The sequence below is a fragment of the Lynx canadensis genome, chromosome E2 (genome assembly GCF_007474595.2).
Source record: "Lynx canadensis isolate LIC74 chromosome E2, mLynCan4.pri.v2, whole genome shotgun sequence".
NCBI lineage: Eukaryota > Metazoa > Chordata > Mammalia > Carnivora > Felidae > Lynx > Lynx canadensis.
Window position 1 is genome coordinate 47,567,969 of NC_044317.1, and position 26,307 is coordinate 47,594,275.

Genomic DNA, 26,307 nt, shown 5'->3' on the forward strand with positions numbered 1-26,307 from the left:
TTGCCAGCTGGGTCAGGCTTCGCCTGTTTGATGAAGTTTGCAGAGGCCTGGAGTTCACAAAGCAGGTGAAGTTCTGTGTAGGTAAACATCAGGCCTTCAAAGGCAGGGGTATATAGAAGTCGCGCTCACCAGTCTAAGTCAGCTCAGATCCCCAAAGGAGGGAAAGGAGGAAGCAAGGCCGCCGCAGCCTGACACCTGGCCCATCTGGGTGGCACCAGGCTCCGACGCTGGAGGAAGGGGCGGTGGGGCTGCCTGGACGCTGGCTGCCCGCCATAGGTGCTATAAGTTCCCATCCCGCCTCTTCCGTCTACTGGTGTGAGCTAAGGAGGTCACCTCATCCCAAGACCACCATCCAAACAGAATCCTTCACCGGGAATGGCTCGGATCTGGCTCTATGATTTAGCCTGAGCCCTAGGTTCCCTGTCCCTCCATATGACATCTGTTTATGGGAGGAGAATAGGAAGTCCCTGACCTCCATGCTGCTGCCCTTTCCCTAAGGATTTGGGAAGTCTGTCAACTTACCAAAGCCCTTATTTAGTATTTCCTGGCACAAAGGTGTGGTTGGTGCTAGTTCTTAGCATTCCCTGACCTGCTTCCTCCAGTGGTCTCCAACCAGAAGAGTCCAACGGCTCTCCATTCCTTTCTGGAATGGGGTGATGAGTGTACGAATAAGTCGTGTGAGGAATGCCAATAATCTTGGGGCGGGGGGTGGGGAGCCTGGTTCAGATTTCCTACTGACCCAATTATCAGTAGTCGCACTGAAGTATTGATTTAACTGGAATTCTTCATATTCACCCCTGACCTGACTTCACATGGGACAAGCTTACCCACTGCAGCACAGCTTACGCTAGTAAGAGACTGGAAGCAACCCGAATTCCCTTTCAAAAAGGGTTGGTGAAGTGAATTAGGCCATAAATATGCGTGTGTGCCTGTATATGTGTACTGTATGTTCCTCTGCCTGTATATATATATATATATATATGAGTGTGTGTGTGTGTAAACTTTTCACCATAAAGCCTTTGGAATCTTGAACCATACGAAAGTATTCTGCTCAAAAAAAAAAACTTAATAGAGGGGCACCTGGGTGGCTCAGTCAGCTGGGCTTCCGACTTCAGCTCAGGTCATGATCTCACAGCTTGTGGGTTCAGGCCCCACGTTGGGTTCTGTGCTGAAGCTCAGAACCTGGAGCCTGCTTCAGATTCTGTGTCTCCCTCTCTCTCTACCCCTCCCCCACCATTCATGCTCTGTCTCTCTCTCTCTCTCTCAAAAATAAATAAACATTAAAAAAAAAAAATACTTAATAGAACCAGAGGAAAAATAACACACTTCTGTGGGTCCCAGATGCTGGGGTTGGTTTGGGGGAATCACCAAGTCAAACAGTGGGGACACATACTGTGGCTCTGGAGCAGCTAGGAGGCATAGGGGGTGTCTGGTCTGGCCCACCCAGCACACGGTGGCAGGAGGGGGCATGACTCTCATGGGCCACAGCATCCCAAAGCTGCAAATGCTTTTCACAACAAGTTGATTGGGTGGGGGGGACATGTACATGTAAATAACTCGAGAAAATCCAAAACTACTATCCTAGGACCCCACCCTCCCCTTTCCAAAAGGTCCTTGTTTCAAACCCACAATCAGCACAAGGTAGGGCTTACGGAGCGAGGTTCCTGGTCGGCTCCCTGACCTGCCACTTGCCAGCTGGGTGAGATGCGGGGCAGCTTACTCCCCTCTGGGCCTCCATAAAGAGCCACAGTGACGTGACTATCCTCACGCAGGTGAGCCTTTAGTGGGTAAGTGAGCGACACGTGTTTTTTACATCATTGCACATCAAGAAATTATCCAGTGCTCTTAAATTTAGTAACCGGAACTTTTCCTCTGAACCTTGGCAGTTGCTAGAATTGTCCATGAGGTGGAACCAGAGGAAATGACTGGGGAAAAAACCCCAAGAGTTGAAGAGCAGCAGGGAAAGCATACGGCGTGTGAGCCCCTCCCTGTGGCGCCACCACAAGGGTGCAGCCTCCGGAATCACCGCTGCCAACAGCTGCTGTCCTTCTGAGGTACGACCTCCTACAGTCCCCCCAAAAGGTCTAGCCTTAGCCCTCCCTACCGTGTCCTTCACACTGAAGCCCCACCCTTCACACCCAGGCCCTGTGCTTGGCTCGCTGCCCAACACACAGTAGCCCCCGACACGACACAACCGAAACACTACAAATAGACAATCAGCTCAGGAAGATGACACAGATGTGGGGACGATGGTGATGATGGTTATATGACGGTGTGAATATACTTAATGCCACTGGACAGGATGCTCACTTTAAGATGGTTAAGATCGTCAAGTTTACGTTAGGTTTATTTTATCACAATAAAAAAAAAAAAACGGGTGACGTCTAATCTCATGCTCACCTGCTCTTAGGCCTCCCAACCCCCAGACCACGCCCGCGAATCCTAGCAGTCCTGGTCTCTAAATGGGAAAAGGGCCCCCAATTCCCATCTGGGCCCTCTCCTGTCTCTATGCTCCCTTCAGGCTGGTGTCGCTCCTCGAAGCTCCCCGGGTGGCCCCCTCAAGCCCCAGCGGCCACGTGCCCTCCCACCCCCGCTCCCCTACCCCCAGCCTCCTGGTTTCCACAAACGGCACCTCTGGCTAGATGCTCCGGTGTCGAGGTGACCCCTGCTCCCCGCACCCCAGCTTCCCATCCATCCACGCTGCCCGCTGCTCCACCGAAGCCCACTCACCTTCCTCCTCCCCACGCGTCACCCCACACCACCTTCCTTTCTTGCCCCAGTTCCTGTACGGCTGCCTCCCGACAATTTATCCTCCTCACAGGGGCCAAAGCCACCTTCACAAAAGGCAACTCAGACCATCCCTTGCTGGCTTTACCCTCCCCAACTTCTCAGAGCGTAGGGAAGATGTCCAATTCCTCACCATGAATCACAAAGCCCTAAGTCACCTGGTCCCCGCCCACCTGCCCCCACCTGTGCTACATGGCAGGCTCCTCATTCAGCCCCTGGCTCCCCTGACGCCTGACGGCCCCCTGGCCTCTCCCTGCTCCTCGCTCAACCTCTGCCCTGGCCTTGTCTTCGGCCGAACACTCTCCTCCTGCACTTCACGCAGCCGCTTCTGATCGTTCCCGGCTCAGCCCTTGCCTCACCTCCTCTTAAAAGGCCTTCTTACCCCCAACTTCTGAAGAGGCCTTGGTCGCCTCTGCTCCTCACTCCCATTCTTCCGACAGCATGATCACTTTACCGCCATCTCCCTGGCCAGAGAGGTCAGCCGTGCTGGCAGGAGCTTGTCTGCCTTGCTCCCAACGGATCCCTAGCTCCTCAAACAGGCCTGGCACAGGGTAGGGGCTGTGCAGCAGTGAATGGGTGTGTGATCAAATCGGCAGGAGCTGCCTCACCAGGAAGCCAGCAATCTGGAAAGCTGCCAACAGGCAGAATGGCAGGCACAGGTGAAATATACGGTGGGGGGACAGACACAGAGGCAGGACCACCGCAGTGGGTTGATGGGGAGAGGAAGCCCAACTGAACGGGGACCGTGACCATTACTCCCTTCCACTGGGGGCCTGCAGCAAAGACATGGCCCACGTGGAGCCTTGACCTTCAGAGACAGAGCCCAACCCCTCACTGGCACCCCCACCCACATTGTGCTTTGTGTGAAAAACAACCCTGTGACTCACCCTGAAGGAGGGGAGGGAAACAGTTTGAAAGCCACAAAAATATATTAAAACAGCTGTTTTCTTCTCTCTCGGCACTGGCCTCCCTTCCCGGTGACCCTTGCTCGCCACCCGCCACAGGCTTTCAGAGAAAAAGACGCCCAGGGCCGGAAAACAGAGGGGCCCTGCTGCAGCCCAGGGTCTGGGAGCGAGGGCGGCTAACAGTCTCTACAGGCTCGACGCCACCGTCGACGGGGCCGCTGGGAGGCCGGAGGCGCAGGAGGGTCAGGCAGGACGCAGCGCACAGTCGGGCCTTGCCACAGGGACAGAAAACAGAAGAGAAATGAACAGCATGAAGAGAGGGAGAGACCGAGAAGTTAAAGTAGCATGGGGACGGGGCAGAGGGGCGAGGGGAAGTCGGGAAGTCGGCCCCTCCAGGTGACACCCGCTCTGGGGGACTGGAAGGCTGAGGAGCTGGGGCTGAGGCAGCAGATGCTGCTGAGAGGCAGGAAGGGGAATGGGGGAGGGAAAAGGGCACTTGGCTCTGGGAGAGGTAGAGGAGTGTGCCCTGCCAAGGCCACAGTCAGAGAGGAGAGAACAGAGGACGTGAGAGAAAGGAAAGACCGGAGCAGCAAGGCCAGGTCACAACGACCATCTCAGACTCAGAAAACTGGGGTGAGTCCCCAGAAAGCTCGGGCCGGCTCCAATGCCGAGGGAGACAAGCAGTGTCATCCAGAAGCCGGCAGAGGGTTGGGCGCGCCCTCACTGGAGCCTCTGCCGGAGCCAGGAGCCTGGAGAGGGGACTGCGCCCCGCCCAGAGGCTAGAAGGTCCTGCGGCCCAGTCTTTTGAACACGCTCACTGTGCCCGCATGGTCCATCTGGGCACCCAGGCCCTCGCTGGAGCTGTTCCCCCGGGGCCCCACCAGAGTCCTCTTAATGGTGACCTTGACCTCGGCTGAGGACTTACTCTTGGTGCTCGTGACCTGGCTGTCCTGGGCCTCAGGCACAAGGGCAGCCTTGCCCAGTCTCTGGATGATGCTGCCTTTGGACAGGGACTCTGGCTTCCTCTCGAGTCCAGGGCGTGAGGAAAGGGCCAGACGCCGCAGTGTTGGGGTGGCAGCCGTTGTGGCCGAACTTGTGGCCTTAGCTTTGACAGTCAGTGCTGGCTGGGGACTGGACTTGGCTGGGCCCCGGCCCAGCTTCTTCAGGACCCCGGCATACTGCAGGACAGAGCTGCTGCTGTCATTGTCGCTGTCCCAAGCCAGATCCTCGTCCATCTCTGGGGTGGCCCCCAGGCGGCTGAAGACTCCTGTGGGCTGCAGGGGTCAGAGATGGGACAAGTGAGCCATGTAGTCACTCAACATGCATGCACGGAGAGCTGCCCCATCTGTGCCTGGCCTCATTGGGAGAAATCCCCAACAGTGGCACGCTACACAGTGGTGAGAGCCACGACAGGGGAGATTCAGGGACCTGGTGGGGCCCAGAGAAGACTCCTGACCTTGGCTGAAGTTCGGGAGAGACTCCCTGGACAAGAGACCTCAGAGATGAGATCTGAAAGTAACGGCAGGTGGGTCTAATAAAGAAGGGGGGAGAGAGAAGACGGAGAGAAGACCATTTGCAGAGATCTGCAGGAGAACATGAGAGAAGAAAAATTTGCTCATTCACTCAACAGACATTTCCTGAGTCCCGACTGTCCCTGGCCCCGTGCTGGGTGGTGCTGGGGAAACAGTGGTGACTAAGCACAGCCTTGGCCCTGCCCTCAGGGGGCTCCCAGTCCAGTGGGGAAGACAGACCTGGCGTGGGAAATGACACCCAACGATTCCCTAATTACGACAGTGGTGCGTTCTCTGGAAGAGATGGGAGCACAGGTGGACAGGAGACAGGGAGGCCTCGACCCCTCTCGACTTCAGGGATGCTTTCTCCGAGGTACTGATGTTTAAGCCAGGCCCTCAAGGATGAATCAGCAGAGAAAAGAGCAAGGGCTAAGTCCCCAAGGCAGGAATAGGAATCATACTGATGGAGCACTCGCTCTGTGCCAAGCTCTTTACACGGCTACATCTTCAAGCCACACGATCCTGAGTGTTATTATCCTGCTCGTGATAAGACTCTAAGAAGTGAGGGAAAGGTTGGGTAAGCCCTGGCAAGCGAGGACTGGAGAGGCAGGAAACGCAGCTGGGGAGCTCCGGAGCAGTTAGTCAAAGGTGACACTTAAAGAGTGCCTGCTGTGCACCAGACACCCCCAGCACTGTGCAGGTGTGTGTCACTTAATCCTCACAAGCACCCCATGAGGTGTGCACTACACGGATAAGAAAGCTGAGGTACCAGGAGCTTAAGTGACGTGGCCAGAGCCATGCAGCCATGCAGCCAGGTGGTGACAGAGCTGGATTCATGCCGGGCAGGGCTCAGGCTGCGTGCTCCTAACACACACTGTCCCCGGGGCCCGCGGGACTGCAGGCCAAGGCAAGGAGGGTGGCGTTCATCCTGACCAAGGTGAAAGCATCTGGTGGGGGGTGGGTGGCCTGTCCTGTGGGTGGCACACACTGCTGCTATGGGGGGAGGGGCAGAAGGGGGTTCACAGGAGCTGCAGACCAGTTAGGAGGCCACCGCCCTATCCAGACAGGGAAAAGTGGCAGAGAAGGGAAGACAGACGGAGCCATCACTAGAGCCTGCCCGGAATGGGGCACTGGGGTGTCCCTGAGACGGGGCCCGGGAGGGGAGTTACTCTGGGGGAAGATGCCGAGGCCAGTCTGGGACATCTGGTGGGAGGACCCAAGGGCAGCATTCAGGAGTTGGCCAGACCCCGGGGGCTGGAAATCAGTAGAGACGTTGAGGTGCAAAGAACGGAACGGAGACTGTTAAGACAGGGGAGGCGGCCCAGGGAGTACGAGGGGCTGGATGTGGGATCAACACCCGCAGGAAGACAAGAATCAGAGAACCCCAACTGGCTTCCCCGTTTCCAACTCACTTTATTCCCTGTTGTCGTGTCTGCCTTGGTCTCGGCGCCGAGGCGGTCGAACACGGACGTCCTGTGGAGACCTGGGAGGGAAGTGAGCCCTCAGCCAGCACCAACTGAGCCACGCGCGGAGCTTGGGCCCGGCCGAGCATCATGCATCGTGCAGACAAGGGAGGGGAGATGCGGCCCAGGCCCAGGCAGCTCCGGTCCAGGCAGGCACGGACTCTGTGTCTGAGCGCTGGCTGACACGGACCTGACTCACATGTTTCTGGCTAGTGCCAAATGTGGGAAAGATCCACTAAAATTGACCCTTGGGCTCCTGGAAACTTTGCACGAGTTCGTGAACGTGTGCGGGAAGAGTTCTAAATCCCTACTTGTTCCCTTCAGTCTTGTTCTGGGTCATGGGCCTCTGAGAGTCTGCTGAACGGATAAGCCCTCTCCCTAAATAACACCCTAAATAGCCATCAATGGGAGAATGTTTACTAAATCATGATATACGAATACGATGCAAATATTAAATTTAAATGACCATTAAAAAGAACAAAGCAGAGAAGCACCTGGGTGGCTCAGTCGGTTAAGCGTCCAACTTCGGCTCAGGTCATGATCTCACGGTTCGTGGGTTCAAGCCCCATGCTGGGCCCTGTGCTAACAGCTCAGAGCCTGGAGCCTGCTTGGGATTCTGTGTCTCCCTCTCTCTCTGCCCCTCCCCTACTTGCACTCTTTTTTTCTCACTCTCAAAAGTAAACATTTAAAATAAAAAAAGAATGAAGCACATCCACATGTATTTATGTGAAAAGATCGCAATAAAAGAATTCTAGAATAATACCTACAGGCTGCTGCTATTTGTGTTGAAATAGAAACAAACACCTCTCTGTGTTTTTATATATAGATACACGCATGCAAGTCCACAGGTGCCGGTCTGGAAAGGTTAATGACGGCGTGGGACACGGGAGTGAGGGAAAGAATGAGTTGACGTCGTATACTCCTCTGCACCATATGAATGCTTTCCCCGTGGGAATGCGTACAACATTCTAAAAGGAACACTGTGAGGAAGACCATCTCTGCACTACCAGACGCAAACCCCAGCTACGGACTGAACCTCAACCAGACTCCTCTGGCTCATGATGATGGTTCCCACCATTTTGGGCACCTGCCCTCAGCCAGACACGGACACCACTTTACAGTCAGGCAGTCGTGGAATCCAAGCCCCTGCCCTTGGGGAAGAGGTGCCAGGTGAAGCACCTGCTACACTAACTGCAGGATGCGAGGGTGGAGGTGGTGATGTGCTCTCCTCCTCTGTGGCCACCCTCGCTGTCCCCTTGGTCCAAGGCCCCCTGGATCTCGTTAGAGCCCACTTCTTGGCCAATGCCCATAGGGCATGACCAAACCCCGCACAAAGCAGCAAAAGGGAAAGGCAGTCTCCACACCAAAGCGTGTGCCCCCGCCAGCACAGTACCTTTTGCCGCCTGCTGCTGCTCCAGGATCTTACGGGTCCGGGGGGTGGTGCCTTTGGGCATGTTGATGATGTATTTCCCCTCCATCTCGGCAGTGACCCGGCGCCGCTTGGTGGGAACGGCCAGGCTCTCCTCTTCGCGGCGGGCCAGGGCTGCTGGGGAGGAGAGGGGTGGTGAGCACCTTCTGGGGTGGAATGTTCTCCTGGGGTGGGGGCTAGATGCCCAACGAAGGGCACAAATGTGCCCTTTATCTCCATACGTTCAAATGACTGCAATCCCCTATCTTCCCAACCACCCCATCACCACTGACTCTGAACCACCAAGAAATTCAGAGGTCTGGGCACGACGGGGTTGCCGACGGTGCTCAGAATCCCCACGCTGTGGCGGGCCTCCCAGGCTCTCTCTGCCTCTGTCCCTGCCCCGAGCAGGCTGACTTCCCAGCCCAGTCAGGATCCCCTCAGAAGGGGAAACTGCTGGCTGATGGAAAAGTTCAAGAGCTCCAGCTAAGCAATGGTTTCACAGGTGTAATAATTTTTTTTTAAATGAATCAAGCCGTATACTTGCAATTTGTATATCATGCCTAAGTAAATTATATCTCAATTAGAAAAACAAAATCCCCTCGACACTCCCAGGTTCACCACTTTTTCAATACTTTAGAAATCAATTTAAACTTTCTTACTCATGACATCAATCAAAAGGCCAGAAGGGCACCTGGGTGGCTCAGTCGGCTAAGCATTTGACTTCAGCTCAGGTCATGATCTCATGGATCGTGAGTTCAAGACTTGCGTCAGGCTCTGTGCTAACAACGCGGAGCCTACTTGGGGTCCTCTACCCCCTTCTCTCTGCCCCTCCCCCGCCCCAAGAAGTAAAGGGTCCAAAGAAGGGGATGAGGCACTTCTAAACACACACGGCAAAAAGGGAGCATGTGCAATGGAGGTGGACAGAGCATGAAGGGGCTGGGCATCAGAATAACAAAGCCCCCTCCCTGGGCCTCAGTCTCCACTTGTGCCAAGATCTTTGCTGTGGGGGTGGGTCCGACAAAGGCAGGACAGTGGGGCAGACAGAAGGACAGCTTGGAAGCCCAAAGGCCAGGGTCCTATTCCCAGATTTCAAGCTGAGACCTGGAAGAGGAACAGAGGCCAAGCATAAAAGGTCTGTGAAGGAAGAATGTGCTGGGAGAAGGGAACATTGGGGCAGAAATACCACGACAGGAAGGAGCCTGGAAGGGACCTGGGGAAGGGAGCCAGGGAGAGACACAGGAGATGGACTCACATTATGCACGACCTATAGGCCACGTGGGAAGATGACTTTGTTACTGGGACAATGGGAAGCCCTGGAGAGTTCTAGCTGAGTGTGAAAGGGTCAGGTTGAAGGTTTGAAAGGATCCTTCTGGCTGCTGAGAGAAAATGGTAGTTTCTTGACCTCTGACCCCTGCATCAAGCACAGGGCCCGGCACCAGTGCAGGCCTCAGTGAACATCTGTTAAAAAGGACTGAGACACTGGGGCGCCTGGGTGGCTCGGTCGGTTAAGCGTCCGACTTCGGCTCAGGTCATGATCTCACGGTCTGTAAGTTCGAGCCCCATGTCAGGCTCTGTGCTGACAGCTCAGAGCCTGAAGCCTGCTTCAGATTCTGTGTCTGCCTCTCTCTCTGCCCCTCCCCTGCTCATGCTCTGTCTCTGTCCGTCTCAAAAATAAATAAACGTTAAAAAAAAAATTTTTTTTTAATAAAAAAAATAATTAAAAAAAAAGGACTGAGACACTAACATTAACCACTCTGGCAACAACAGATGTTGGCGAGGATGCAGAGAAAGAGGATCTCTTTTGCACTGATGGTGGGAATGCAAGCTGGTGCAGCCACTCTGGAAAGCAGTGTGGAGGTTCCTCAAAAAAGTAAAAATAGAACTACTCTATGACCCAGCAACTGCACTAGTAGGTGTTTACTCAAGGGATACAGGTATGTTGTTTCAAAGGGGCACACGCACCCCAATGTTTCTAGCAACACTATCAACAATAGCCAAAGTATGGAAAGGGCCCAAATGTCCATCGATGGATGAATGGATAAAGAAGATGGGGTAACTATATATATATATAATGGAGTATTACTCGGCAATCAAAAAGAATGAAATCTTGCCATTTGCAACTACATGGATGGGACTAGAGGGGATTATGCTAAGCGAAATTAGTCAGAGGAAAACAAATATCATATGACTTCACTCATATGAGGAATTTAAGATACAAAACAGATGAACATAAGGGAAGGGAAGCAAAAATAATATAAAAACAGGGAGGGGGACAAAACATAAGAGACTTATATAGAGAGAATACAGAGAGACTTATATAGAGAGGGTTATAGAATATAGGGTTATATAGAATATAGAGAATATATAGAATATAGAGAGACTTATATAGAGAGGGTTACTGGAGGGGTTGGGGGGGGTGGGCTAAATGGGGGAGGGGCATCAAGGAATCTACTCCCGAAATCATTGTTGCACTAGATGCTAACTTGGATGTAAATTTAAAAAATAAATAAACGATTAAAAAAAAAATGAGCCACCCATAGTCCACAGAGCTGTACTGTACGCTTAAGACTTAATTAAGGGGGTGACGTCAGGGGCGCCTGGGTGGCTCAGCGGGTTAAGCATCTGACTCAGTTTCGGCTCAGGTCAGGATCTGACAATTTGTGAGATCGAGCCTGCATCGGGCTCTGTGCTGAGAACACAGGGCTTGCTGGAGATTCTTTCTCTCCCTCTCTTTCTGCCTCCTCCCACTTGTTCTCTCTCTCTCTCAAAACAAATAAATAAACATTTAAAAAAAAAAAAAGAGGGTGACACCATATTAAGCATTCTTTCCGTAATAAAACAAAATAAAAAATTTAAAAAGACTGAACAGACCCCTGAGTGAGAACCGCCGTGCCCCTGTGCTGTTAAGTACACCACGTCCACAGCTTCCCACTGTCCCCATTCTATAGACTTGGAAAGCAAGGCACACAGAGATACAGGGGCTTGACAAAATCCAAACGCTTTGGACACCCTGAGGCCTTCAAAGCACCATGAGATATTCGGAACGTGACCCCCAAATACCATCTGCCAACCCACACTCACCCCCAGCTCCTCCCGCCATCTGCCCAAACCCCCTCACCGGCAGCCTTGGCAGTCTTCGCTGCCATCTTGTTGGACACGGTGACTGAGATCTTGGAGGTGCTGGTGTCCGGCCGCCTCGGTGGAGTGCCGGGTGGGGAGTCACGGTTCAGACTGTTAGCAATCATTCGAGAGGCAGCTGCAGGGAGGAAAGGCGAGAGTCCCATCGTCCCTGGGATGGAGGCCAGGACACAGAAGACAAGTCTTGGGACTACATGGGGAAGGGGCAGCTGGGGTCCCCCTGTAGCTGCACTGCCATGATGGGGATGCTTGGGCGTAAGCCAGTCTAAACAGGAGCTAGCCCGCTCCTCACTGCCTGGGGGTCCTTCCTGAGGGCCTAGACCAGACTGGTTCCTGTCACTCTTCACCCAACAGTTACCCAGCCCTGTTCTGAGCTCCTCTCCCAGCTCCACTTCAGCCCAGCTGGTCTGGGGATCTTCTTCCCCCAGAAGTGTGCACCTTCTCAAAGCACATGCTGTTCCCTCTGCCTGGCATGCAGTTCCCTGAGTACCAACGGGCCTTCTCTGGCTCTTTACTCAGGTCTCCTCTCAGACAGCACCTCCTTAGAAAAAGCTTCCTGGACCTCTCCATCCCCTCTACCACCCTGACCCTACGCAAGGCTCTCTTTTTCTTCGTAGCCCTAATCGCTGCTTGACATCAAATTACACGTTTTTGTTTCCTGGTGGGCTCTCCCACGAGCATGCAAGCCCCATGAGAAGACAATGCCCATTTATTTCTGTATCCCTAGTGCCTATCACAGCTTCTGGTGCTTTAGAGGTCCTCACGGAACATCTACTGGCAAAGATGAACACTATCACTGAAAATCCCAACATCCCTACCAGACAGATCTACTGCAAGCCAATTTTACAGACGAGGAAATGGTGACTCCAGGAGGGGATCACTCAGCCAGGTCCCTAAGCAGTGGTGGGTCCGGCTCCAGTTGGGCTGAGGGGAAATAAGCGGTAACCCCCTTCTGGGGATGGAGGATGGGGGTGAGGGCAGGCTCTGGCGCCCGTCTTCTGTGGAGCAGAAGGAGGGATTTCAGGGTGCGAGGTGGGAGCTACAGCATGCTCTAGAGGGTCAACCCCAGCATGGGAAGGACACGGGTCTTGTCTTCAGAACAGCTGGGTTTAGGGCACAGGTTTCAAAAGCTCTTGGGGAAGCCCTGCAGGGGAGGGAGGGGGTCTCCATGCCGTCCCTGCTTACACCACAGTCCCAGTAATCCCCAGACCCTCCACCAAGGGCTTTCAGATTTGGGTATTCCACCCTACCTACTCCCCAAAAGTCCTTTCTTTTTCTGCTATGTGCTCTCTCTCAAAACCTGCTCAAGTTCCCCACAATGACCCTCAATACGTTATCACAATTATATATTACTTGGTTGATTTTTTAAATTATAACTATAGCATACAGAAAAATACACCAAACCCACAGAGACCACTTAACAAAAAGTGAACTCCCACATACCCACCACCCAGGTCAAGAACTGGAGCCTTACTGTCACCCGGAAGTCTGGGGATTGGCCCTTCCCAATCAGACCTCTTCCCTGCCCCTCACCAGAAAGAAATGGCCAGTTTTCAGCCCTGCTCACTCCCCTGGTAACGATCGGTATACACCCCTCCACAATTTCCCCAGGACATTTCTTCAGACAGCTCTGAAGCCGGATAGAGGTGGCTTTCTGACCAGCTGTAAACCACCTGGCTGCACAGAATCTGTCCTGGGATGATCGGGATGTTCTGCTACGAGAGGTAAGCAGCTGAGAGGCCCTGCCTCTTGCAGTGTACCCAGAGGGAGAGGTCTTGCTTAAAAGGGATAAGGCATATGATGTTTTATCACAACAGGTAAGCACCATTTGGGTGGAAGAAAAACAACTATCTTCGCCCTAACGAATTTGAACTGTAGTCAGGTGTCAGACACATAGATACAGACATGGTATTCAAAGGTGTATATCATAAAGTGTATAGAAGCGAGTGTACCAGGAATGCTTTTCTGGAACATTCTTCCCCACCCCTTTCCTTCTTTGCCTGCTTCCTCTATTCCTAACTGCCTATTTTCTCCACGAGCATTTTTGTTAATTTTTTTAACTTGTTTGACACTAAGACATTCAAAAAGGTATAAAAATAACATACTATCTGATTTCATTGATGTACATTTGAAAGACGAACAAAAAGACTAAAAAAATAGATCATCAATGCTGTTAGAAATCAGGGTCAATAAGGGGCACCTGGGTGGCTCAGTGGGTTAAGCGTCCAGCTCTTGGTTTTGGCTCAGCTCACGATCTCACAGTTTCATGGGTTCAGGCCCCATGTCAGACTCTGTGCTGGTAGTGCGTAGCCTGCTTGGGATTCTCTCTCTCCGCCCCTCCCCCACTCACACTGTCTGTCTCTCTCAAAATAAATAAATAAACTTAAAAAAAAAAAAAAAGACATCAAGGTAATGGGTTCCCTGGAGAGGAGGGGCGGGTAGTGATGCTGGTCATGTTTCAGTTTCTGGATTTGGATGCTGCTGGCTACACAAGCGTTGCACTTGTGAAAAGTGATTCGGCTGTACCTTTATGATTGGAACCCTTTCCTGTGTGTAAGTTGAGGAAGACTGCTGCAGAAAAGAACACCAATTTTTTCAGCCTCCCTCTGTCCATGCCTTTGGGTAGGCACTGCCCACACTGATTCTGGGCTTAGCCACGTGACTGACTTTGGCCAATGAGGCAAGAGCAACTGTTATACAGGCAGAAGCTTAAGAGGTGCCTTGCACACTGGGGTCTGCCCTCTTATGCTGTTCTGGAGAGCCCTGCAATCAGCACTGCGTGGACAAGCCCAGGCTAGCCTGCTGCAAAATGAGAGACATGTGGCCAAGTCACCTCTGTTGGCCCAGATGACATCAAGCCAACCATCAGTCGTGTGAGTGAGGCCATCCTAGATCACCCAGCCTCAACCAAACTGCCAGGTGACCACTGAGATCAGCTGAGCTGACCCAGAGCAGAAGTGACCAGCCATGTCATAAAATCACGAGAGATATGGGGCACCAAGGCGGCTCAGTCGGTTGAGTGTCCAGCTTTGGCTCAGGTCATGATCTCACAGTTTGTGAGTTCAAGCCCCGCGTCGGGCTCTGTGCTGACAGCTCAGAGCCTGGAGCCTGTTTCGGATTCTGTGTCTCCCTCTCTCTCTGCTCCTCCCCTACTCGTGCTCTCTCTCTCTCTCTCTCTCTCTCTCTCAAAAATAAATAAAACATTTAAAAAAAAATCACGAGAGATAAAAGCTTGTATTTTAAACCAGTTTGGGGCTTGTTAAGCTAATATGCATACTAAATTTCTAAAGTTTATTTTTCTTAAAAAAGGTACCACACTGCTAAAAAATCAAATGTATAAATACCATTCTCACCATCCACGGATTCCATATTTGCAAATTCGCCTATTCACTATAATTGATTTCTAACCCCAAAACCAGTATTTGTGGTGCTTTTGCTGCCATTCACAGCCATGCGCTGAACAGTGAAACACTCGAGTCACCCAACACACACTCCCAACTGAAGTCAAACAAGGGGACTCTCTGCCTTCAGCTCTCACGGTAAACAAGTATCCTTCTCACGGTCTATTTTGTATCCCCTTTTTACAGTTTTGTGCTTTTGGATAATGATTTTGCTGTTTAAAATGGCGCCCAAGCATAGTGACAACGTGCTTTCTCATATTCCCAGGTGATGTGCCTTATGGAGAAAATACATGTTAGATTAGCTTCGTCCAGGCAGGAGTCACAGTGCTGTTGGCTGTGAGCTTGATGTTAATGTATCAACAATGTATTACAAGTAAAAGGTCTCTAAACAGAAATACACATAAAATAAAATCTGTGTCGAGGAGCCTGGGTGGCTCAGTCGGTTGAGCGTCCAACTTCGGCTCAGGTCATGATCTGACGGCTCGTGAGTTCAAGCCCCGCATTGGGCTCTGTGCAGACAGCTCAGAGCCTAGAGCCTGCTTCTGCTTCTGTGTCTCCCTCTCTCTCTGCCCCTAACCCACTCGCATTCTGTCTCTGTCTCTCTCAAAAATAAATAGACATTAAAAGAAAATAATAATAAGATCTGTTAATCAACTGACAAAAATGTTGTGACTAGAGGCTTACAGGAACCTAACTTTGTACTTCCTCTTGAAGCAGTGACTCAATATTCACTAATTCAGTAGTCACAGTGACGTTATGGAGCAGAACTACCACCGACGAAAATCGACCGGACATATTGCCACCTCACTACCCAGACTATTTTTTTCCTAAGAGAACCTCAGATGGCTTTGTTTCACCTCTGCAGATTTCAGGTGTATCCCCTCTACAGCTGAAGCGTATGACTGAAGGAAAGGAACCCTGGGTAGATGGGACTCACCGCTAGAGGTGCCTCGGCGAATCTCGCCTGGGAGGGGGCTGGGGCTGCAGGGCACGGACTCAGTGGCAGCTTTGCACATGTCCTGTAAAAATATAAATAAATAAAATAATGGGACACCAGGGTGGCACAGTCGGTTATGCCTCAGACTTCGGCTCAGGTCATGATCTCACGGTTCGTGAGTTCGAGCCCCACGTCGGGCTCTGTGCTGACAGCTTGGAGCCTGAAGCCTGCTTCGGATTCTGTTGTCTCCCTCTCCCTCTCTCTCTCTCTCTCTGTCTCTCTCTGTCTCTCTCTCTCTGCCCCACCCCATTCGTGCTCTCTGTCTCTCAAAAATAAATAAACATTAAAAAAAAAAAAAGGTGCCGGGGATACCATGTGGACAAGGATAATCTGAGAAATCTGAGTAACATAGGGGGATCAGAGCCTGACCTGCTACAGAAGAGAGTTCAAAACATTTCACTCCTATCCATGAGAAAGCATCAGACAAACCCAAACGGAGAGACGTTCTACAAAACAACTGACCAGTACTCTTCAAAACTGTCAAGGTCATCGAACATTATCTGGGAAGACTATGAAACTGGTATAAATCAACGGGGACTTAAGAGACAGAAAGAGACATAAATAAATGCAATGTGGTATATGAAACAGAGAGAGGACTTTATTTTTTTATTTATTTATTTTTTTAATGTTTATTTATTTTTGAGACAGAGAGAAACACAGCATGAACGGGGGAGGGGCAGAGAGAGAGGGAGACACAGAATCGGAAGCGGGCTCCAGGCTCTGAGCCGTCAGCCCGAAGCCCGACGCGGGGCTCGAACTCGCGAACCGCGAGATCGAGACCTGAGCTGAAGTCGGACGGCCAACCGACTGAGCCACCCAGGCGCCCCAAGAGAGAGGACTTTAATACAAGAACTGATAAGACCCAAGTAGTCTGTATTTTTGTTAATAGCAGTGTCCTGATGTTTATTTCTTAGTTTTGACAAATGGACCGTGGCTACTACGAATGTTAACATTAAGGGAAGCTGGGTGAAGGAGACACAGAAACTTTCTGTACTGCTGTCGGAACTTTTCTGTAAATCTAAAATCATTCCCAAATTTAAAAGTTTCAAGGAAAAAAAAAAAAGTGTTGCCCAGTGACCTTCTCTGTGATAACTCAAGTCCCTGACGTGAGAAAGCCATCACGGCGGGGGCCTGGCTGGCTGGACAGGTGAAGGCCCGTCCCTGGGTGGGGGAAGCAGCTACCATTTGGTAAAGTGGGGAGTCTGAGAGCACCGCTCTAGAGCCAGTTTCCTTCTCAGTCAAGTGGAGTGAGCAGGAAATGAGTTAAAATGGATGAAGGATGGAGACAGCACCTGGCAGGCTACGGTAAGCGCTCGGTAAATGTCAGCTATCAAAGCTCAACAAGCTCTTCATTCCCAGTGTGGACCTCGGTGCCACATACTATCTGGTAGGTGGCCACAGCAGGAGTGGTGTGGGAGAAGCCTGTTTCAGAAGATTCAGGGAAGTGAAGATCACTAGTCTAGGGTCACCGTAAGTGGAGGGGCCGAGAATGGAACAGCCATGTTGTTGGCCAAGTCAGCACCTGGGTCCTGAGCGGGGAACTCCTGTCCTGGGGACAGACAAGAATCCTGCTAATGATGTTATTATCACGGGGAAGAGGAGAACTAGTAATGGTAATAGAGAGCCTTTACTGAGGCCCTACTGTTTACACTGTACTGGGGCTTTATTTAACGTAATACAACTACTTTGCAAGATAGGTCTGCCTATCTGCATTCTACAAATGGAGAGAGAGGGATGCCTGGGTGGCTCAGTCAGTTAAGCATCCGACTTAGGCTCAGGTCATGATCTCACAGCTCATGAGTTCAAGCCCCGCATTGGGCTCTCCACTGTCAGCACAGAGCCCGCTTCGAATCCTCTGTCCCTCTTTCTCACTGCCCTTCACCCTGTGTGTGCACTCTCTCTCTTTCTCTCTCTCTCAAAAATAAACATTTTTTTTTTTTTAATGTTACAAATAGAGAAAGAAAGGCTCAGAGAGGTTAGGCAACACGCCCAGTGTCACACAACAAATGGTGCAGCCAGCCTTGGAGCTCAGGTCTGCCTGTCTTTGCCTCCAAGCCTCCTGCTGGCTCTGCTACCGCTGCTCCACCGCGCCCTAAACCCGGGGACCAAGGGGTGGGGTGGGACACCCACCTGGCGGTGCACCACCTTGGCATGCTTGAGGATGGCGATGATGTCGCCCACCACGGTCACGCCCAGCTCATTCATGATCTCTTTGTTGAGATCCAGCAGCATGCTCTTCTGGATCCTACAGGGGAGGGTGAGTGGTGAGGCCGCCAGTGCGCCAGGATGGAAGGGCCAGCCAGCTCCCATCTCCCCCCGCCCCCCCCAGGCTCCCCCCACCTCTCCCCGCCTCTCTCCAGGTTCAGCTCTGTCCCCTCGGGCCCCCTTACCTATTATCCACAAACATCACGGCGTAATTGACAGCAGGCCCGGGAGGAATGCCGGCTTCCTTAAAGAACTGGATCCACTCGGAAGTGGCTGAGGGGTGGACAGGGTTCATTATTCCCATTGTTCTCTCTAGAGAAGAGCGGCCGAAAAGCCGCAACAGCAGCAGCTCCCACAAATTAAATGCTCACCGCATGCCAAGCCCTGGCTGAGCGCTTCACGCAGACAGTGGAACTAGGCCCATGACAGCCCTGTGAGCTCAGCAGCATTAGGACTCCCACACTTGGCCAATGAGGACACTGAGGCAGGGAGAGGTTGGGCAGCTGGCCTCAGGCCACATCGCTAACAGGAAGCAGAGTCCTCAACCCATGTGCTGCTGTACCGCCCTTCTTATAAGCTCTGCCCTGCCCTGGGATGTGACCCGCAGCGGTCGTCCCCATGCTTGGCCAGTGCCTGGTTTCAGGGGGCTGGGATTCTGCGTTCTCCGCCCTGGTCCCCATTGACAGGCCCAGCTCCAGGAGTGACGGGATCCACAGGTAAATGGGAAGAAGGGACACAGAGCTGGCCTGTGAGCGTCAATAAAGCCCTCTCCTCACTGTAGGAGCAGCAAGTACAGGCTTTGGAGCTTGGGTTGAAATTCTGGCTCTGCCACTTCCGGGCCAAGAGACAATGGGAGGTTAACGCCTGGTGTCTCAGTTTCCTCATCTGTGAATTTACGATAATACACTAAGTATTTATTGAGGACTGGCACAGGCCAGGTCCCATTCCAGCCACCGGGGATACCGCAAGGCACAAGACAACATCCCTTCCTTCATCGAGTTCGAATTCTAGTGATAACACTAACATCCTCAGATCACTGTGCAGACTCAATGAGAAAGTCCACACGAAGGGCCTTGAATGACACCTGGCCAGGGGACAACATCAACTCATAGCAGCTGCCATTATTAGTAGTAGTATCATTGTTATTATTCTATTATTCTACCACCATTACCCAGGCCAAGGTCAAGACCAAGGAGGCACCCACCCATGAAAGTTTATTGTCTGGAAACTTCTTTGTTGGCCTCCTGGGTGTGACTTTCAAACTAGGTGTGGCCAATGTGTGTTAGATAAGATCACTAATTCCAAAAGATTTTTTTTTTCACATTTTAACACCTCTGAAACTAAGATCCACCTCAGAATCAATGGTGTGCCGTGGTTTTAACTGGTGAAACTTTTTCTCAAGGTATATAGCATGGCACCCAACAATCCATGCTATGTTAGATGAGAAGAAGTCTGCTACTGCTAGGCCCATTTTGCTTATCAGACAACTGAGCCTCGGAGTGGGGAAAGAGATTCTGGTCTTGGTGGCCATCCAGAACTCAGGCCAAGCCCAGGGACCACTCTTCTCCCAGGGAGGCCCCTGCCCACCTGGCCACAAGCCCATCTCCCCAGGACTGAGGCAGGTGAGGAGCTCATGCCCTCAGGACTCCCCCACCAGCCCAGAGAAGGGGGGCTTTTGCTGCCTTGCACAGGCACCATCCACCTGCCCAGGCATGGGGCCCTGGGTTCTGTTAGCCAAAAGCAGGCAACTTTGTCTAAATATCAAAAGGCACCACAAAATGATTCCATTTATATGAAATGGCTGGAACAGGTATACATCTACAGAGAACTACAGAGACAGAAAGTAGATTAGTAGGGGCGCCTGGGTGGCTCAGTCGGTTAAGCGTCCGACTTCGGCTCAGGTCATGATCTCGCCGTCTGTGGGTTCGAGCCCCGCGTCGGGCTCTGTGCTAACAGCTCAGAGCCTGGAGCCTGTTTCAGATTCTGTGTCTCCCTCTCTCTCTGCCCCTCCCCTGTTCATGCTCTGTCTCTCTGTCTCAAAAATAAATAAACATTAAAAAAAAAAAAAGAAAGTAGATTAGTAGTTTTGAGAGGCCGATGAGGAAAAGAGAGTAACTTGACTATCAGTTAATGGGTATGGGCATTTGGGAGGAGTGATGAAAAGGTTTTGAAATTGATTGTGATGATGGTTGTATAGCTCCGTGGATAAAAACCACTGAGCGGGGGTGCCTGAGTGGTTCAGTCGGTTAAACATCCGACTCTTGATCTCAGTGTTGGGAGTTCAAGCCCCATGTTGGACTCCATGATAGGTGTGGAGCTTATTTAAAAACACAAAACCATTGAACTGTATAAAATGTGAATTGTATCTTAATTAAACTATTATTAAGGTTAGGGGGAGAGCCTGGGTGGTTCAGTCAGTTAAGCGTCTGACTCTTGAATTCGGCTCAGGTCATGATCCCAGCGTTGTGGGATCAAGCTTCACATCAGGCTCCACGCTGAGTGTGGAGCCTGCTTAAGATTTTCTCTTTCTCTCTCTCTCTCTCTCTGTCCCTCTCCCCTGCTTACACTGTCTCTAAAATTATTTTTTTAATTTTTTTAATGTTTATTCATTTTTGAAAGACAGACAGAGTGTTAGTGGGGAAGGGGCAGTGAACTAGGGAGACACAGAATCTGAAGCAGGCTCCAGGCTCCCAGCTCTCAGCACAGAGCCCAAAGCGGGGCTCGAACTCACGAACCATGAGATCACGACCTGAGCCAAAGTTGGACCCTTAACCAACTGAGCCACCCAGGAGCCCCTCTCTCTAAAACTAATTTTTAAAAAATCTTATTAAGGAGGAAAAAGGTGCCACATCATTTGGGGGTAGCTAGCTGCCTGAAGCAGAAAGTCAAGGAACTGCCAACATCCCCACATCAGGTCCCCACCATCATTTTATGTCCTACTGAAGAGGAAAACATACTGCCAATAAAATGGCCATAAGCACCCCCATTTCCGAAATATTAAAGATGGGCAACAGCGTGGGTCATGGACTCAGTGAGGTATGGCTTGCTATACACACCAGGAGACATTCACTAGAATATTCACAGCAGTCTGTCTGTAACAGCCCCAACCCAGAAACAATGCAGTAGCCACGGACAGAGGCAGGTAAACAAAGGGTGGCCACTCACACAGTAAATACCACACAGCAGCGCAGAGGAGAGAACCACAGCTACACACGGCAACAGAGGGGATGCTCAGATGTTGTGTGGTACAGAAGAAGCCACACACAAGAGAACACAAGGCACGATTTCGTTCCCCCAAGTTCAAAACCAAAGTCTAAAGAATAGGAATGTTCTCATTGGTGGTACGACTATAAAAGGCAAGGAGAAATGATCACAAAGATGAGATAATGGTTGATTCCATCTGGAGGAGCGAGGGGGTTGTGACTCGGATGGGCTCTGGGGAGGCTGGCAACATTGTATTTCTTGGCCTGGATGGTTCCTTTTTAAAACGTTTGTATTGAACTAGAACATACACACATACAAGGGTACACATAGCTCGATAATTTTCACAAACCAACACACGCCTGCAGACCAGCACCCAGATCCAGAAATAAAACATTTCCAACATCCCAGAAGCCATGCCCCCCCCCCCCCCCCCCCCCCCACCAACTCCCTGTGTAGTGGCGTCTCGAGGGCAACCACCACCTTCTAATGGTACAGATTGGTTTGGGCTGTTTCTGTGCTTTACGTAAATGGAATCGTGAAGGATGTATTCCGATGTTCGCTTCTTAATTGCTCTTCCGACGTTTTATGTACTTTTCTAGATGTACAAATCTCAAAAAATTGCAAAGCTGCCAGCTGACCTCAGTGCTTGGGCAATCCCAAAATACGGGCTTAGAGAGAATACAGAGACACAGCTCATGAGAATAATAACGGCTAACATTTGTCAAGAACCATGCCCAAGATCTGATGTGCAACAAGCTCTCTACTCCTTACAACATCCTAGGATGTAAGGAACTGTTAGTATCTCCATTTTATAGGTGAGAAAACCCAGGCGCTGCTGGACTTCATGACACAAGTTCTTTAAGGCTAGACCATGCTGTCCAGAGGCCAACACACAGAGCGGAGAGGCCCTGGCCCCGCCTCCACGTTCCTCAGGGTACAGCTGTTCCTGCCAGTGACCGGGCCCTCCCTCCCCCACCTCGTCTCCCCTCACCAAGGTCATACCTCAACAAGGACAGTGGGGAGAGGGAGCCCAGAGAGAAGACCACAGACTCACCCATAGTCACTGAGACCATTGTCTCCCTGGCCCTGGTGCTGCTCCCGGGAGCCTGGAAGACAGAACGAGGGGAGAAGGGCCCATGAGTCGCCACGGGCTGTGAGTGTACGTACGTCCCTCCCTTGCTGCCTGTCGGTGTGCCTGCCAGAGAAGCGTTCCTGGGCTGGGGGCTCACAGCCCAGGAATAGCCTGGAACAGCTGGCAGGAAGTCAGCCTGGGCTAGAGCTGCCACCACAACTATCACTGCTGCCTGGGACAAGGCCCAGGGACGGCAAATGTCCGCAGCTCTGTTCCCACACACCTCAAAAGTTTCTGGCTGGAATGAGCAAGGAAAAGAAAGAAAAAGAAAACAAAAGACACCCCCGCTCAAGACTTTAACCATAACTAGTCAGCCATTCCCAAACTGCTTCCTGACAACCTACTATGCGTGTGGCACTATTCTAGGAGCTAAGGATACGGAGGGGAACAAAAACACAGAGTGTGGCATCTAGGTGGAGACTGGGGAGAGGCGAAGACAGAGAAGTAAACAGGCAGAACAGATAAGGATACGGTGAGTCAGAAAGCCTTCGGTGTCATGGAGAAAACCTGGAGGACCAGGAAGGGAGGGGCTGCAATTCTAAACAGGGGGAACAGGGGAGACCGTTCTACAGTGACATTCAGAGACCCGAAGAAGGTGGAGGAGCGAGCCACGTGGTCTTGTAGAGGAAGAGTGTTCCGGGAAAAGGGACAGCAAGTCCAGTGCCCTGAGGCAGGAGCCCATCTGGCATGTGAGGGGGACCGCACGCACGGAGCCGTTGAGACTGCGCTGCAGTGAGTGAGCGGAGGGGAGGAGGGTGGGGGAGCTGAGCACAGACGGGTGGCCCACCGCCTCACGAGGGGCCTCGGAGGAGAAATGGGAAACCAGTGTCCACTTAGGTAAGACTGCAGGTGCCCGGAAGCTGTTAAAGACATACCAGCACCAACGGGGGAGACTTTCCCCTGAACATGAAGAGCAGGGCTGAAAGGAAACTAAAAGGGAAAAACTTCCTTGCCTGATGGGTCCACATTATCGGTCTCCAGGACCACTCGTCCCACGCTGCCCGGGCCCAAACCTCCCACTCAGCCCTCCTGTCCTTCTCCAGCCCTGCCCTCTCCTCCAGCCCCTCTGCCCTCTTCTACCCACCTCAGCCCCCGATTCTGATCCTTCTCCCTCACCCCTTCTCGGCGTCCTCCACAGTCTGCCCCTGAGCAGACTGTCCCCATTTTGACGGTACAGGAGAGACAGTAGAAGAGTAAGGGCGCTGGAACCAGACTGCAGGGTTCAAATCTGGCTCGACCACATGCTAGCTGTGTGGTCTTAACAGGTTACTTCACTAGTCAACCTGGCGTCTTCATCTGTAAATAGGGACAGGGACGGTCCAGATGGTACTACCCTTGAAGGGCTGCTAAGGCCAGGCGAGTTTCTATGCACGGGGCACCTGCGGCAGTGCCTGTGCATTCCAACTGGTGTCTGTGCATTCCAACTGTCTAGAAGCAGTGGCTGTTCTTATCTCCCAGGGATCCCACCTTAGCCTGTCCTCTAACACCCAAGGGCTTTGCCTGCCCCCCTGGTTTTCCCACAGCAGGTCACCTGGGCCCAGAATGCTTTCTTATCCTGTCCTCCTGGCAAGCTCTCCTTCACTCTGCTTGCCTGGCCATCTGCTTTGTGAAGCTCTCCTGAAGTCACCAGATGTGAGACTCTCTCCTCTACCTCCAGCGAGGGTTCATCCTGACCACCTCTGGCTTTGGTTGCATGTCTCATTGACGAACGTGACCACAGACATCACTCTGCCCCGTACCTGACTGCTAAGATCTACTTTCCCCTCTGGATTTTGCCACTGGCCAAAGACCGCACAACCAGCATCTCTCAAAGAGCAGGGCATGGCAAGGGTTCGATATGTCAGACAGGAAAACAAATCTCATGTACTGAGCACTGACTATGCACCAGGACCGGAGCCAGGCATCGTGTCGACACCTCACAACCTCCTCATGACTGAGCACTATTATTAGCCCCATCTTAATCGATGAAAAAAAACCGACTCGTCGAGGTACAGTCATTTACCAAATGGCACATCTAGCAAGTGACTTTACTGGGATTTGAAAACAAGTTCTCCCGGATTCCAGGGCCCATTCAGTAGCTCTTGTTGAATGTTTCCTCGGCAGGCACTGAATATACACAGCTCAGTGTCTCCCCACAACCACCTGGGGAACAAAGTTAAAATGATCCCCATGTTTGTTTGTTTGAACGTTTTTTATTTTTGAGAGAGAGAGAGAGAGTGCGCAAGCAGTGGAGGGGCAGAGAGGGGGAGAAAGAATCCCAAGCAGGCTCCATACCATCAGCGCAGAGCCCGATGCGGGGCTCGAACCCATGAACCACGAGACCATGACCTGAGCTGAAATCTGGAATCGGACGCTTACCCCACTGAGCCACCCAGGCGCCCCTAAAACGATCCCCACGTTACAAACGAGAGTGGCAGGTCCAGGATCACACAGCAAATAACTATAAGCCAAGACTTGAACCCAAGTCAGTCCAATGACTATGATTTAACACTGGTTGAGCGATTACTACAAGCCAGGCACTGTGCTCAGTCTTGGCAAGGTTCCAGTTAATGCTTACCAGAAGCCTTTGAGTACTGGTATCCTCTCCCTACAGCTGCAGAGGTCACCCTGCTGGACTCAATTGCCTCTCTCCTTCATTAAAAGCCCATCTCCAGCGCTGACTTTCTGAACAGTGAAAATTGGAACGTTAATAATAATAGAAAGTGACAATTCCCCAAACTCAAGAAATTACCATGTATCAGACTCCCTTGCTAAGCCCTTTTTTTAAAAGGCTTGGACCTAAATCCTTTTACCACTTCTGAACCCTGACCCTGGGGCAAGTGGCTGAACCTTTCTGGATCTCACTTCCCCTCAACTCTAAAACAAGAAGGATAGGAGTATCTATTCTTACAGTGGTTAGAAGGATGAAGCAAGTTCATAAACACCAAGTGCTTACAACAACGCTTGGCAGGAGATAAGTGCTATGTACATACGCATTAAATAAATGCACCTTCGGTGAGCTAGAGAAAGGGTAGGACAGTCACTGACTTTTGTCAGTCCCGTGCCAAATGCAAGTGAAGAACAGAGTATAACTTGATAGGGTCCGTGGCATTGTGGAATCGCAAAGCACAGGTTATTTCAATCTCTTTCAGCTTCTGTCTACAATTTAATAGACTATTCTACTTCCGCTGCATTTTAGGTTAAGTTTTCCTCTTTTTCACAGCCAGCAATGCTGGTTTTCCATTAGTACAGCAATGCAAAATGTCCATCTCAAGTGAACTGACTGGAGGAAAATGCATTAGTGGTTTAAAAAAAAAAGAAAAACTTAAATCTAGGAGATCCGGCAAAATTGGTCAAATAGGAAGTGGCAGGACGTCGATTTGCCCAATTCCAGATTCCAGTTTTTCCTATTGCTGTCTCTGGGCTTCCTCCAACCCTTTACTCCCTTGCAAGTCCCAGCTACACCGGTAACTCTCAGAGTCATTATTATCATAGTCCCAATACATGGAGCTCTTACTCAATACTGTACGAAGCCCTGTGTTAAGGGATTCACATGCACATTTCATTAGCATCCTCACAACGACTCTATGATATTGGTACTATTAGCCCTCGTTCTGCAGATAAGGAAAATGAGGTTCAGAGAGGTTAAGGCACAGGCTCCCTGCCACAAAGCTGAGCTGGGACTTGAACCGAAATCTGCCGGCCTCCAATTTCATGCCCCCACACCCAGATCTTCCATGCCAAGCGCAAACATTTTCATCAGTACAGTACTAACAAAAGTATAGTACGAAGTGTGCAGTGTGCTAGGCGCTGAACTAGGGTCTCCAACATGCACGAGCTGAGCTCTCACTCCAACCCAGAGGGAGGATGCTATGCCAGATTCTGGCCCCCATTCTACAGAGGAGGAAACTGAGGTTCAGAGAAAGAAGTCGTTTGTCCGGGCCGCACAGCGACGCCGAGAATGACTCCAGAACCAGAACGCCATCCATCCCTTCCGCATCCGGCCCAGTCCCACCACCCATGGCCCGCGCCTCACCTGACCCTCCTTGCCCGCGCCCACTCGCGCCGCCCGCCCTCCCTCCCCGGCGGCGCCAACTGTCAGACCCTCCTCCCTCGGCCCGGCTGCCCGCCCCGGAAGCACCGCCCCCATCGCCGGAAGCCGGACCGACCGACC

General features: G+C 51.6%; 1 protein-coding gene across 7 annotated transcripts; it reads right to left on the reverse strand.

Moving 5' to 3' along the window:
- Window positions 1-2,591: 2,591 nt before the first annotated feature.
- CE2H19orf47 (chromosome E2 C19orf47 homolog) lies at window positions 2,592-26,249 on the reverse strand. Of its 7 annotated transcripts, none has more exons than XM_030297262.1 (11): window positions 26,170-26,249; window positions 24,712-24,818; window positions 22,077-22,128; window positions 18,004-18,091; window positions 17,744-17,858; window positions 15,554-15,635; window positions 11,196-11,333; window positions 8,060-8,212; window positions 6,616-6,686; window positions 5,149-5,223; window positions 3,870-4,966 (listed from the first exon to the last, which is right to left on the reverse strand). In XM_030297262.1, exons 3-11 carry the CDS (start codon window positions 22,093-22,095, stop codon window positions 4,472-4,474), a joined length of 1,236 nt encoding a protein of 411 aa, XP_030153122.1. In that variant the 5' UTR covers window positions 22,096-22,128; window positions 24,712-24,818; window positions 26,170-26,249; the 3' UTR covers window positions 3,870-4,471. The 7 variants fall into 7 exon arrangements, with proteins under 7 accessions (XP_030153118.1, XP_030153121.1, XP_030153122.1 ...); XM_030297263.1 differs by lacking the exon at window positions 26,170-26,249 and adding an exon at window positions 25,909-26,108; XM_030297258.1 differs by lacking the exons at window positions 24,712-24,818; window positions 26,170-26,249 and having other exon boundaries at window positions 2,592-3,963; window positions 4,618-4,966; window positions 22,077-22,234.
- Between the last annotated feature and the right edge of the window lie 58 nt (window positions 26,250-26,307).